The sequence below is a fragment of the Macrotis lagotis genome, chromosome 1 (genome assembly GCF_037893015.1).
Source record: "Macrotis lagotis isolate mMagLag1 chromosome 1, bilby.v1.9.chrom.fasta, whole genome shotgun sequence".
In the NCBI taxonomy this organism is placed as follows: Eukaryota; Metazoa; Chordata; class Mammalia; order Peramelemorphia; family Peramelidae; genus Macrotis; species Macrotis lagotis.
In genome coordinates this window covers 489,937,413-489,952,680 of record NC_133658.1, presented here as the reverse complement: position 1 = coordinate 489,952,680, position 15,268 = coordinate 489,937,413, and the positions used below count along the sequence as shown (strand labels likewise).

General features: G+C 32.7%; 1 protein-coding gene across 1 annotated transcript in view; it reads left to right on the top strand.

Annotated features, from left to right (window-relative positions):
* The window catches only part of LOC141520294 (lipase member I-like), a 71,753-nt gene that overhangs the window by 37,618 nt on the left and 18,867 nt on the right, over nt 1-15,268 (top strand). Inside the window, 4 exon segments of the mRNA XM_074232050.1 lie at nt 858-959; nt 1,842-1,870; nt 1,873-1,933; nt 6,843-7,010. Of these exon segments, the coding sequence (XP_074088151.1) occupies nt 858-959; nt 1,842-1,870; nt 1,873-1,933; nt 6,843-7,010 (360 nt within the window).

Below are 15,268 nucleotides of genomic sequence, written 5' to 3'. Positions count from 1 at the left end.
GATCCAAGACAATTCTGAAGATTTAAAATGAAAAATACTATCCATTCCCAGTGGAAAAAATAATAGTGTCTGAATACATATTAAAACTTTTACTCTATTTTTCTTGAGGATTATTTTGTCTATTTTTCTTTCACAAAATTACAATTGGGTAAATGTTTTACATGACTACACATGTTTCTTTCTTTAGGATATGATTTCTCTCTCATCACATTCAATTTGGATCAATGTATACCATGGAAACAATGTAAAGAGTGGCAAAGTGCCTTCTGTGGGGGGGGGGAGGAAGGAAGGAAGAATGGGGAAAAATTGTAAAACTCAAAATAAATAAATTCTTTTAAAAAATAATAAATTATACAGAAAAAAATAAACCCTTCAAAATTAAAAATTCAGCATTGTTCCAACCAACTATACATTATAAGCTGAAGCATGAAATACTAAGAGAATTGATATCAATATTGATTAAAGAATTAAGTTATTAATGTATTACTTTTCCTTTGGAGCAATTTCTTAGTAAATATCATTCAAATAAAAATATTACTATATATCCATAATAGCATAATTTGTGTTAATAGATAAAAAAGATCACTTTAAAATAACAATGATTTGAGTTCAGGTCTTGTTTCTGACATCTACTAATTGTGAAACCTGAAGTAAATCATTAATCCTCTCAGTATATCAGACAACATTCCAAATTTATAAGTTATAGATGAGTTGTGGACCTTCACTACTGTTTAGAAAAAGCTCCCTGAAAAACTCTCCACTTTAAGAAGCAATAACAAATATTTCAGTTATATGTTTTAATTTGCTCTGCAATGAAAATTGATTGCTATAATGAAAATTTTATTTTTCTATTTCAGGTCTTGATCCTGCAGGTCCATTTTTTTCTGGGAAACCACCAAATAAGAGACTGGATATTACTGATGCACAATTTGTTGACATTATCCATTCTGATAGCAATGGTAATTGGAAATTATATGGTTTTTGCTTTTCCTATAAAAGTGGAAGCAAAAGAAGAAACTAGGAAAATGCAAGCAAGTAGAGGGTGGGATACATATACCTTGAATGGATTGAGTGAACATAGTTCTGTGATTCTATATAAATTAAATATGCTTATTTTATAACATCATGATGTTTTAACTTGAAGTAGTAATTTTAATTAGGACTGAAAAATGTGTGTGACAATTATTCAGCAAGGGAGCTTATAAAATTTTTATATTCTTAACTTGCTCAGTCCACATCTGAATATTTTATTCAATTCTATAGATATCATGTTTTAGGAAAAGCCTTGTTAGTCCCCAGAAAAGGATGATTAAAGACAGTGAAAGTTATAACAATCATTCCATACAGATATCAATTAATAAAACAAGGTATTAGTCTGAAGAAAAGACTTAGAGGCAAAAAGAATTATCTTTCTGTATTCAAAGGGCTGTCTTGTAGAAGAGGAATTATTAAACTTCTAACTAAGAGGCAGAATTAGAAACAATGGGTGGAGGTTTCAGAGAGACAGATTTTAGGCTTCAACTGAATTCACAGGCAGAAAGGGCTTTCCCTTACTGAATCTCTTCAAAAAGAGTTAAAAGTCCCAACTATGTAAGTAGTATAAGCTATTCCTGTGATTCCGTGAACTCTGAGTCCCTGAGAAAAAGACAAAGTCATTAGGATTTGAGTAATATTTACTTATTAATGCCAAAAGTACTCATTTTTATTCAATTGAAGGTAGAATATAGGGTCTTTATTTTTTATTTTGTAACATCTCTTTGATAGCTTTAAACTTATTAATTTTTTTCTGCATGTGGTATGTCTATTTTTCTTTAAATTTTGTGACAGTGCATTTTCTTTAGCTCTTGGAATCAAACAACCCTTGGGACATATATAGATTTTTATCCAAATGGAGGAAAAACACAACCTGGCTGCCCAAAATCAATATTTTCAGGTAAATCACTGTTATTTTCCTCCAAGAAAAGTAATTTTATATTTAAATTTAAATTAGAAGTGGGATTTTAAAATATAAGAAGTCACTAGCTCACACTAGAGGATGTCATTTTGCCCAAATTTTTGGTGAATATATTTGATCTATAGCAATTGGGTATGTTGGTAGTAAAATGGGATCAATCACCTTCCATCTCATGCTATATTTGTCTCCATTCTGATGGACTACTTAATAATAAACATTCTCACACCTGTTATACCCTACACATCCCAGGCATTCTGAACCCCTGTATTTCATTATTAAAATCTTATTCCTGATTCTCTACCAAATTCCTTAATTTCATCCCCCTTAAACCTCTCAGCCAAAAATTTCAACCAAACATTACCAAGACCTTTCAATGTCTCCTGTGATATATTTGCTTCAAAGGTATCAAACTGTTTCATCTTAAATCTCTTACTTCCAATTCTGAGCTCCTTCAGTGGCTAATGAAATGTGACTTGACCCTGATCTCACAGATTCTCTGTTACTGGCTTTCTTTATAGTACTAGCTGTAACTTCACTCATTTTCCTTGGCTCACTAAGAAAGGTGGGATACTTAGAATATTTTTGCTCCCCATTTCCATTTTCAAATTCTCTCCCAAAATCTGTTACTCAGTAACCTCTCCTTTGAGGGTCATGCTCTTCATATCTACCACTCTAACAAAATCCCAATAGTGGTTTTCTGCCAACTTTCAGATCACTCCCCAGCCTTCTTCACTGAATTTGGTATCAACTGGCTCACAGTTGTTTTTTTTTTTAACTTGCCCAATTCCTGCTCCTTATGCTAAGGGGACATAAGCATACATATTGATTTTATCTCAAAAATTCCTAACTACTCAGTTCCTCAACCCACTCATTTCCCATGAACAACTGTTCTATTCCACATCAGATACAAAGAAAGATGCTCATATCCTTCTCTTAACAGTGCTCACAAATGCAATACCTCTACATTCCAGAATTTTGAAATCGCATTAACTGACATAATTGTTTTCCATAATTGTTTTTGTGCTATTTGCCCTGCACCCCCCCAAATAATAATAATAATAAAAAATGTGCTTCAGTCTTTGTTCCAAAACCAACAACTCTGTCGCGGGTGGATCACATTCTTTATGGTAAGTCTATCACAAAAGTTACTTCCTTATTTTTCCACCATTGCCATTGCTGATCGCAACTCCCTCCTTTCATATTTCTCCACTACCATGTACTATATTTTCTTTCTCCTTTCACTCTGACTCTGCTGTAGGATAGCTGAGTGGCACAGCAAACAGATCCCTGGTCCTGGGGCCAAGAGGCCCCGAGTCCCCCTACCACCCCTTAGGCCCAGCATCCACCTGGCCCTATGGTCCTGGAGAGGCCATCCAATCCCAGCCCCTTGCTAGAAGTAAAAAGGAAAATGTGTTATATCTGACCACTCTCCCCCATGGTCCATCCTCTCCTCCATCATTCACATCCCCCCCTTCCCCCTGTCCCCCCCTTTTCTTCTTACTCTGGATGTCTATACCCCATTGAGTATATATGCTGTTTCCTCTCCTAGCCACTTCTGATGAGAGTAAAGATTCCCTCATTCCCCCTTGCCTTCCCCCCCTTCCATATCATTGCAATAGCTCATTGTAATAAAGAAAAAACTTATTATATGAGATATCTTGGCCTATTCCCCCTCTCCTTTTGCTTTCTCCCATCACATTTCCCTTTTTTCTATTGACTCCATTTTTGCACCATATTTTATCTTCAAATTCAGATTTCTCTTGTGCTTCAACTATAAAAGCTCCCTACCTGCTCTGTTAACTGAGAAGGTTCATATGAGTATTATCAGTGTCATTTTTCTATGCAGGAATACATGCAATTCATCATCAAGTCCCTCATATTTTCCCCCTCTCCTTCAATCTCCATGCTTCACCTGAGTCCTGTATCTGAAGATCAAACCTTCTGTTCAGCTCTGGCCATTCCAACAGGAACATTTGAAATTCCCCTGGTTCATTGAAAATCCATCTTTTTCCCTGGAAGAGGACATTAAGCCTTGCTGGGTAGTTGATTCTCAGTTTCATTCTAAGCTCTTTTGCCTTCTGGTATATTATATTCCAAGCCCTATGAGCTTCCAATATAGTTGCTGCTAAGTCCTGTGTGATCCTGACTGCAGCTCCACAATATTTGAACTGTGTCCTTCTGGCTGCTTGTAATATTTTCTCTTTGACTTGGGAGTTCTGGAATTTGGCTATAATATTCCTAGGGGTTGTTTTTTGGGGGATCTCTTTCTCAGGGCCATCGGTAGATTCTCTCCATTTCTAATTTGCCCTCTGCTTCTAGAATATCAGGGCAATTTTTCTGTAGTAATTCTTTGAAAATGATGTCAAGGCTCTTTTCCTGATCATGACTTTCAGGTATTCCAATAATTTTTAAATTATCTTTCCTAAATCTGTTTTCCATATCAGTTGTTTTTTCAATGAAATGTTTCACATTTTCTTCTAATTTTTCATTTTTTTGGTTTTGAAGTAATGAATCCTGGTTTCTCGTAAATTCATCAATCTCCATGAGTTCCATTCTTTGTCTGAAGGATTTGTTCTCCTCAAAGAGTTTTCTTATCTCTTTTTTCCATCTGGCCAATTTTGCTTTTTAAAGCATTCTTCTCCTCAATAACTTTTTGAACTGTTTTATCCATTTGACCTAAGCTGGTTTTTAGCATGCTATTTTCTTCAGCATTTTTTTTGGATTTCCTTGACTAGGCTTCTGACTTCATTTTCATGTTTTTCCTGCATCTCTCTCCTTTCCTTTCCCAGTTTACTTCTAACTCCCTCATTTGATTTTCCAAGTCTTTTTTGAGCTCTATCATAGCCTGATCTCAATTTCTGTTTTTCTTGGAGTCTTTAGATGCAGGAGCTTGTGCTTCCTCATCTTCAGACTAAGTGTTTTGATCTCCCTAGTGGTTTTTTGTAAACTTTTCATCCCTCTTCAAATTTTTTGTGGCTTTCTCCTACCCTACCTTCTGATCTGAAAATTTTGCCTCATATTTTACGGAAAATATTTAAAGCATTTGCTATGAGATCCTTTTCTCTTCCTCATTTCATATCACACATGTCTTCTCTCACTGCCTCCTCCTTTACCCGTCTTGCATAATGAGGGGGCTTTATGCTTTACCAAAGCTAATCTCTCTATTTACCTGCTCCAGCAATCCCTTTTCTCTCCCTACTCTTATTTACTCTTATTACTTATTACTCTTATTCCCTATCACTTATTTTCCATCTTTGTTTATTGACCTACAAATATGCTTTTTCCCCATTCTCAAGAATTCTTTACTTGCAAATTGTCAGCCTTTATCTTTTCTGTCTTTTTAATCTAAACTCCTTGAAAAGGCCGTATGACAAGTGTCTTCATTTCTTTGCTTTCCTTTCTGACTTCTGCATTCACTGAAATGGTCTCTTAGTGGTCTTCACTATAGATCAATGGTAAGTAACAATATCATATGTAATTCTTTCATAATAAATATTACTTTTATTTATTTTGCCTAAGGTCCAAGATAGGCTTTGTTTTACTTAGGATTCTGGACTACAGTAGTTGTTTCAATGTAGTTAATAATATGATAAATGACCTATTAGAAGTAGTTTGTAAGAATCTTCAAAATGGTATTATATTTGATTTGATCCCACACAAATAGCATAGTGCTCTATAGACACTTAATAAATACCAAATAAATACTTAGTAAGTACTTGATAAACATTTATTGATCTAATAAGTTTAATATCAGAATGAGGGGCAGCTAGGTGGCACAGTAGATTGAGCACCAGCCCTGGTTAGTGCTCAGCAGGACCTGAGTTCAAATATGACCTCAGACTCTTAATAAATACCTACCTATGTGACCTTGGAAAAGTCACTTAACCCATTGTCTTGCAAAAAATCAGAATAAACCAATAAGTTTATTATTAAGATATAACCAGTATAATCATCATACTGTTAATGAAAATTCATTTTTATTCATAATTAACCAGCATAAAAGTATTAAACATTGCACATTAAATGCTTGTTGAATTGAATGAAAATGTCCCAAACACAGTAACTGATTTGTCCTATTCATATGTGGGTTCATTCTCATTATTCTCATTATCAAAGTGTATTCCTTATTACATTGTTACTATACTTCAGATCCAGTGTGATACATGTGAAAGAGTGGAAGGCTTAGAGTCTATGAGTTCAAATCCTTCCTTTAGTATTTATACTCAGATATATGACCTAAGAAAAGCCTTTCTAAGCTTTCATTTCATCATTTGTAAAATCGGACTTTTAGAATTACATGACTTCTGAGGTCCACTCAATTTCTAAATCTCTGATACTGAAAAAACAGATAACAGCTGATTACTATGACTAAGATGGGGGGACAGAGGGAAAAACAAGCCATCATGGTTTCATTAGATTACCATATTATCATGAACTATGAATGCAAATATGCCTGTGATAAAGCCTGATTTTGGATGTGGGAAAGAATTATTGAGACATGTTCCTGTTTTTCCATTCCAAACACATTTATTCCTAGAAACAATTACATAGATATTAAAATTAAGTTGCTAATTCAATTATAAAAGCCTACATAAATACTCATGTGTAAATGAACTCAAGCATAATGGATATATAACTCTGATAGTATTGTTTCAAATTGTAAAAAGCTTGAATGTGTCTGTCAGCACTCGGCCATATGAATTTTTCCAGTACTAATTGTAAATATTACATTTTGCAGATGGTTTTCTTTTTAAATGGCATTTCTTATATTATTCAAAATAGTACAATCTCAATCATAGCCAAAATTCAATTATTTATAAATATAAAAGTCAAAAGTAACATTTTATTTTAACTAAATATTCATTTCACTCTTTTTTTCCCTATTCAGGATCTTCATTTATTAAATGTGATCATCAAAGAGCTGTTCACTTGTTCATGTCATCCTTGGAAATAAATTGTGATTTGACTGCATATCCTTGCTATTCACACAAAGATTATAGGAATGCTAAATGTACCACATGTGAAGAGTTTAAACCAAAATCATGTCCCAAACTAGGTAAGCATCATTTCACACAAATATTTTGTGATAATTGTTCATTTGTGACAATATTTTCAACAAAAATGCAAATGTATTCAGTTTTTAGCTGATAAATATTACATAACAAATATTCCCAAGATCTTTTGCATGACTATATTCTGAACTCTAAAGCTCTGAAATCTAAATCTAAATTCCATACTTGGCAGGAGTTTCTAGTTCATTTATTAGAAATTAAATTTTAAAATTTTCTCTCCAAGAGACTTTTTTTAAAATCTCTTCAAATACTGTAGACATTATAACAAGTCATTTAACTGTCTTTCCCTATTCTTTTCTTCCTAACTCTTAGATTGAAGTTTTGGTGGTAATCATCATTTTGAAGGACTAATACAAATAACTTGGTTTAGTTAGGTGTTAAGTGATATTGCCATATTTACTTTCACAAATTTTTTTGGTGTTGGATACTTTTCCATTTAAATATTGAAATCTGATGACAACATTTGATATTCCTTTATCTTAGAGCATATTAGTGTAACAAGCAGGAACTTCTGAGGAAGTAGGAGCAGTAAGAAAATTATTATCAATAGTTAAATTTTTCATTTGTTTTTCTAAAAGAATTTAACTAAATGAAATCCATGCTTTTTTATTAATTCTCACAAAATTTTGATAAAAAAGAAACTATTCCTGATGACAACTAAAGCATTCCTGGGAGATAGCTTAGAAAAACACTTCCACACATATAGAATTTTAACATCTGAAAGGATGTTAAAGATTGTCTATTTCAACCTCACTTATACAGATGAGGAAACTATCTCTAAGCTGTTATATAATTTTTGTCTTACATTTTCTTTTATATTTTTAGAGCTCTCTATATGAAGTATAATGAACATTATAACTTTCTCTGCCCTTTTAGTCATGAATTGCTATTTAGGAAGAGTTTCAAAGAGAATAAGGGGGCAGGACCCCTTACAAGAAACTTATTGGAATCTGACCAGATTTGTTGAGCTATAGCCAGGGGGCTCAAGTGGCCTTTGATATGACAGCTCACAGGCAAATCTTTTCTTGAACTTTTATTTCTATTTCAATACTAAAGTTTACTTTATCCACCAGGAGAAAGAGTAAATATGAAAAGAAAAAACAATTATATTTGTCAAGATATGGTCCACTCCTCTCCAAAATATTGCTTTCTTAAAACAATTTTGAAAGCTTGATGATGAACTAATTCTGTAGATGAACCAATAGAACCTTCCAGGAAAGTCACCTGGAGTTCCTGTTGCATCTTCCTAAATATTCCCAAATCCATTATTGAGCTATATTCTTCATTTCCAAAATTGAAAAAAAAAGTAATTGGCATTTTTGAGGTAAAACAAATTAACATTCTCAATGTGTACATGCATCTTTGCAATAGTTCTGAACAGATGTTAAAGGTAGTAGGTTAGCTATAAGATAATTTAATTAGACTGTAACTCTCATAAATGAACAAATCCCTGCACTGCATTCTTATAAGGACTTTCATGTGGAATTTTAAAGAAGGTTAGAATATTCCATCTTAAAATAAGAAGTGGTAGTTGTCATCACTCTGATAGTAGCAGTAGCTACTAGAACAATTAAATAAAGTAGCTAAATTCTTCTAGTTCTGGTTAATTTTTTATAAGTACCATATTCTTTCTGTTTTTGACAGTGCTTATTGAGGAATTAAAAGTTTATTAGACTAGGGGCAGCTAGGTGGCACAGTGGATAAAGCACCGGCCCTGGAGTCAGGAGTACCTGAGTTCAAAACTGACCTCAGATACTTAATTACCTAGCTGTGTGGCCTTGGGCAAGCCACTTAACCCCATTTGCCTTGCCAAATAAATAAATAAATAAATAAATAAATAAATAAATAAAATTTCATTAGCCTGCACAAAGACGTTATCTTGGCACAGAAGAAAAAACACTGAACCTGGAGTTCTATCAGGAGAACTGGGATCAATTACCCATATAGATCACTTTGAAAAGGAAACATCTTCTTTAAACTTTACTTTCCTCATTAGAAAATAACAAACAAAAGACAGAAGGAAGGAAAGAAGGAAGGAAGGAAGGAAGGAAGGAAGGAAGGAAGGAAGGAAGGAAGGAAGGAAGGAAGGAAGGAAAATAAAGGGTTGTAAGAATAAAATGAAAGAGCATCAAGTTTCAGTAACCAATATAACTGATGACTTTTATGAGCATGTTACAGAGTTGTTGTGAGGAAATATGGGATCATATTTACATAAGTTCTTGCAAAGCATTTAAAAGAAGTTTCTAGCATTATTCTTTTGGACAATAGAGAGTCTGGTATTATGATAATAATATTATATGGATTTAGAACTGGTTAGCAGTCAGAAAAAAATCATTAATGGGTTGATATCATTTTGAAGGAAATCCTGAGTGAACTCACATAAGGATCTGTACTTGCATCTTTTTTTTTTAGATTTTTGCAAGGCAATGGGGTTAAGTGGCTTGCCCAAGGCCACACAGCTAGGTAATTATTGAGTGTCTGAGGCTGGATTTGAACTCAGGTACTCCTGACTCCAGGGCTGGTGCTCTATACACTGCACCATCTAGCTGCCCCTGTACTTACACCTTTTTGTTGACATTTATTAAAAAACTTGGATAAAAGTTGCAACTATTTGTTCATAAAATGTATAGATGGCAAAAAAAACTAGCTGAGACAGATACTATTCAAACAGACTAGCATTGGGGCAAATATAAGGCTGAGATTTTTTAGATATAAAATTTAATAAAGATAGGATTTAATTTTAAATTAATAAATTCAGCAAATATTTATTAGAGTCATTCCAAATACAGATACTGTATTGGGTCCTTTGGATACAAAGACAAAAATAAGTAATTCCTAACTTCAAGATTATATTTTTGTGTTCACAGGTAAGTAAAAGAAAAATATTTTAAAATGGGAGAAAATAATAACAACTGGACCTATAAATATTAAAAATAGTCAGGAATTTAATTATAGGTAATTGTCTGTGTAAATACACAGATAAAAGAGGTTAAAGATCATTTCAGGGAATATTTAGTATTCAAATTTGGATTGAATGTACAATGAAAGAGTGATATGAAATAAATGTCTGAAAAGTTACACAGTCTGATTGTAAGGACCTTAAACAAAAGGCTGAGAAATTCAGTGTTTATAATACAGACAACTTAGACTTGCCTGGATCTAAGTATTTTGTAAGCTATGTGAAGAATTACTTGAATAAGGGAGAGAATAAAATCAAGAACAACAATTCATAATAAAATCATAATAATCTCAAGTATGAGGCCATAAATGGAGTCAATAAAATATAGAGGTCAAAGTGTCAGTTCAGCTGAACATCCAGGTGTTTTGATATTTTCATAATGGACACATATGCATATATAAGAATAAGTATATAGGAATTGTGTATCTGCATATATATATATATATATATATATGAATATACATATGTGTGCATATAAAACCAATAAATCTTTATAATGTGAAAATGGAAGGAGATGATTTCTGGAAACAAATGATACAAGTATCACTGCTATAATACTTGTGTGAATAGATTCACATGTGGCAGCAGGTAGTTGGAACAGTGATGGTCTAGAGTCAAGAAAACTTGAGTTCAAATTTGATCTCAGCCATATACTATTTTCAGATATTGTAAGTAACTTAACCTCTGTCTGCCTCAGTTTCTTCTATTGTAAAATGACCATTGAGTTGTCATGAGGATCAAATGGGTATATATTTGTAAATTATTTAATGTAGTGCCTCTTTTATAGGCACTTAATAAATGTTAATTTCTCCCATTTACTTTCTGTTTGGATTAATTCATTTTTTTGCTACAAATGTTGCTACTTGGGTAGAGCAGCAGTAATTCTTCTGATACAAGACAGAATGATGTCAGCTTTAAAAACTAACAAGTGAGCCCTACCACTTACTGATTATTTTCTGAGTACTGAAGAATTTCTTCAAAGTAAGATCTCTGTGAATTGTTCTTTTACAAATAAACATCCAAGACACTTTCTCTCTCATAGTATCTAATGATCAGTTTCTTTATCCCTGCTGTTTTGAAGTATTTATATTTTGCTACTGTCAATGATTAATTCACATCCTTAGGGAAATTGTGCCTCTAAGTGTCATAGAAAAGGGATTTTCCTTTTTTGTATCTAATTGGTATATGGGTTCTGTGAGCACCTAGAAGAAATTATAACCTTGTCTTTGAGTCATAAATGTTGTTTGCATGGGGGTTTTCCTTGTAAAGTTAGCATTCACAACTACAGGATTCCAGTATGTATCATCTTAATGATTTGGATAGTCTTTTCTACTTAATGCACCTTTTGTTTTTATGCTGTTTTAAACTGGCCACAGGGGAGCAAGCACTGTTCTGGACATCTTTTCTAGTTCTCTTAACACTGCATGCATACTCAAAGATACAAAGGCTCTCATTTTGTCATTCCTTACTTGCCCATAATGATATTCTGTGATGACTCCTTTAACATGCTTCTATAGTATTCATAAGTATAATAATGCAAAAACCTAACCACAGAAAGAATAAAACTCTACAATTTAAATTCCTATATTTTCAATAAAATAAAATAACCACATTATAGCATACAATTTAACAAAAAAGGAAAATCCATTCGCTTAAACCCTACAATTTAAATTCCTTAAATTTTCATTAAAATAAATCCAACCATATTATAACATATAATTTAATAGCAACAAAAACGAAAATTCATTTGCTCTTTGATTCCTAAATTCATATCTATTTATACAAACTTGTGAAATTATAAACATGATATATACGATTATATATATACATACACATGCACATTTTTATAATTGCTTAATATATATACCTTTTATAAATTTTTTATGTTCCCTTTCAATAATGTCATTTTATGATCCCATAATATTTTATTATATTACTTTAGGAGGCTAAGAATTAGAGCAGTGATTTTATTTAGAGGTCTCTTGTGTGAAGAAACTTTTTACCAATGCACTTGGTACCTTCTATGCAATGTATAATCTTAGGATTTTCTAAAACAGAGAGAGGTTAAATGCCTGGCAGTTAAGTCACTAGTCATATATCACATGGGTATCAGAGGCAAGGCTTGAACTTAAGGATTTCTGGCTTTGAAACTCTCTCTCTTCTACATCATGGTAGCCTTTATATTAATATTTCATAATTTAATCACATGTCCTCCTTTAATTGTTTATATGGTCTATTTAAAGACTATGTGTTCTATGAGAAAAGTAACTTTAGATATTTCTGTATGGTTAGGTACTCCTCCCCTGACAGTACTGGAGGGTAGTCCCAGCAGTGAAATATCTAGAACAAAGAGTATGACTAGTTTTATAACTCATGTGTCTATTAACAGATTATTCTTCAAAAATTTAGAGTGGTCATTGATCCCATCAGCAATGTAACTGAATGCTTATTTCCATTCAGCCTTGCAAACAACAAATTCCATAGTTTTCTCCTAAAGCAATCTTTGAAGTATTTTTAAAAATTAACTTAGTAATTATCAGAAGAAGCAAATATTGAAATAAATATTTTTTAAAATATTATACATAAGAGGCTGCTAGGTGGTGTAGTGGATAGAGCACCAGCCCTGGAGTCAGGAGTACCTGAGTTCAAATCCAGCCTCAGACACTTAATAATTACCTAGTTATGTGGCCTTGGGCAAGCTACTTAACCCCATTTGCCTTGCAAAAACCTAAAAAAAATATTGTACATATAACTAAATCCTCCACATTAACTATAGCTCATTTTAAAGTATATATATTAACTAACAAAATATCCTGTTTCCATGTACCCTTCTGATTTTTTCTGTATTTTTAATTTTGAGATTGTGATTTTTTAAATAGTTGTAATTAGTTATATTGCTCTGATTCTTTTCTCTTCCTTAGAATATGAATTCTTTGACAGTAAGGTAGTTTCTTTTTTGTCTTTGCATACAAGTCTGATGACACTTTACAAATAGTTGAGGAAAAAAGGAAACCAAAAGGGAAAGATATACCCAATTGAATGCAGAATTTCAAGGAATATCAAGGAGAAATAAGATTTTCTTAAATAAATAATGTAAAGAAATAAAAGAAATCAATACATTGGGAAAGAAAAGAGATCTCTTCAAGAAAATTAAGAATATTAAGAAAAATCTTCAAAAATGAACATGATAAAAGACAAAAATGTTAGGGGCTTAATTAGATGCAGAAGAGATTAAGATGAAGTGGCAAGAATAAAAACAAGGAACTATATGAAAAAGATCTTAACATCACCAATAACCACAATGGTGTACTTATTGATCCTGAGTCTAACATTGGGGAGAATGAACTTAAGTGGGCCTTAGGAAGCGTTGCTTGCAATTAGGTTAGCGGAGCTGAAGGAATTTCTGTTGGGCTATTTAAAATCCTAAAACATAATGCTGTTAAAATATTGTGTTCAGTATACCAGCGAATTTGGAAAGCTAACAGTGATTGGAAAAACTAAACTAGATTGGAAAAGATCAATCCTAAAGAAGCACAATGCCTAAGAATGTTCAAACTATTGGACAATTTCCTTCATTCCACACACCTGCAAATTTACACTTAAGATTCTGCAAGTTTATCTTCAGCAATAAATGAACCAAGGATGGGGTGGTTAGGTGGCGCAGTGGATGGAGCACCGGCCCTGGAGTCAGGAGTACCTGAGTTCAAATCCGGCCTCAGACACTTAATAATTGCCTAGCTGTGTGGCCTTGGGCAAGCCACTTAACCCCATTGCCTACTGAAAACCAAAAATAAAAAAAATAAATGAACCAAGGATTCTGAGAAAAGGTTTTTGAAGAGGCAAAAGAATTAGAGACCAAATTGCCAATATTTGTTGGATTTTGGAGAAAGAAAAGGAGTTCCTAGGAAAAAATCTATCTACTTCATTGACTACATTAAAGCTTTGAACTGTCTATATCACAACAAAATGAGGCAAGTCCTCAAATAGATGAAAATATCAGATTGTCTTATTTGTCTCCTGAGGAACTTTTGTGAGGACAAAGAAGCAAAAATTAGAAATAAACATGGAACAGTTATTCAGTTTAACATTTGAAAAAGAGTAGGATAAGATGGTATATTGTCATTTATTTAACTTGTATCATGGAAAATATTAGGTTAGATGAATCAAAAACCTGAATTTTTAGTTTAGCAAGAAAAGCATCAACTATCTTAGATATGTAGATGATGCCACTTTGATAGCAAAAGAAAAAATGAAGATAAATTAAGAAGCCTCTTGAGGAGGGTAAAAAAGAATGTAAAAGCTGACTTGAAGCTTAACAGCAAAAAAAACTAAGAGCCTAGTCTGGTCCCATCAATTCTTGGCAAATAGTGGGAGAAGTGGAGGCAGTATGAGGTTTTATAGTCTTGGGCTCAAAGATCACTGCAGATAGTGAGTCTAGCCATGAAATTAAAAAATTGCTCCTTGGAAATAAAACTATAGAAAATCTGAACAGCATACTAAAATACAGAGACACATCACCTTACCAATAAAGATCTGTTTAGGTAAAGGTACAGTTTACCTGGTAATAATGTGTGGTTGTGAGAGTGGTCCTATAAAGAAAATTAAATACCACAGAAACCAAGCTGGAGAAGACTTTTTGAGAGTCCCTTGGAAAAGCAAGGAAATCAAATCAGTGAATACTTTAAAAAATGAATTCAGACTATTCACTAGATGGTCAAATATTGAATTTGAACATTTTAGCTATATATTAAGAAGTATTTAAATTTTTGATAAATAATGAGAAGACAGGGTTCATTGAAAAATACTCTGATAATGGGAAATACTGAAGACAAGAAGAAATGGAGACATCAGAGTATATGAGATGGATAAATAATGTTATAAAAACAAAGATAAACTTGGACAGACTTCAAAAGATAGTATAAGATAGATGGACTTGGCATATTATGGTCTATAGGGTAATGAAGAGATTGAACAACTGAACGACATCCAAGTTTCTAGCAAATAACTTGCAGATAATAGAAGTTTAATGAACATTCATGGATTGACTTATTCACTTGGCAAAATTCTTCTTCATTTTTTTTATTTCTTTGTATTGCTCATATTTACTATTTTTAAAATAATTAATGAATGGAAAACATTATTCAAATATTCAGTAAATCCTAGGGGTAGAAATAGAAAAGTAATTCATTCCTTCTTCCCAAGAACTCACAATTTAACATGAGGAGCTAACATATTCAGAAGTTTCAGTTATGTCAGATGGAAAGACTCTGTGATCTTTAGGGA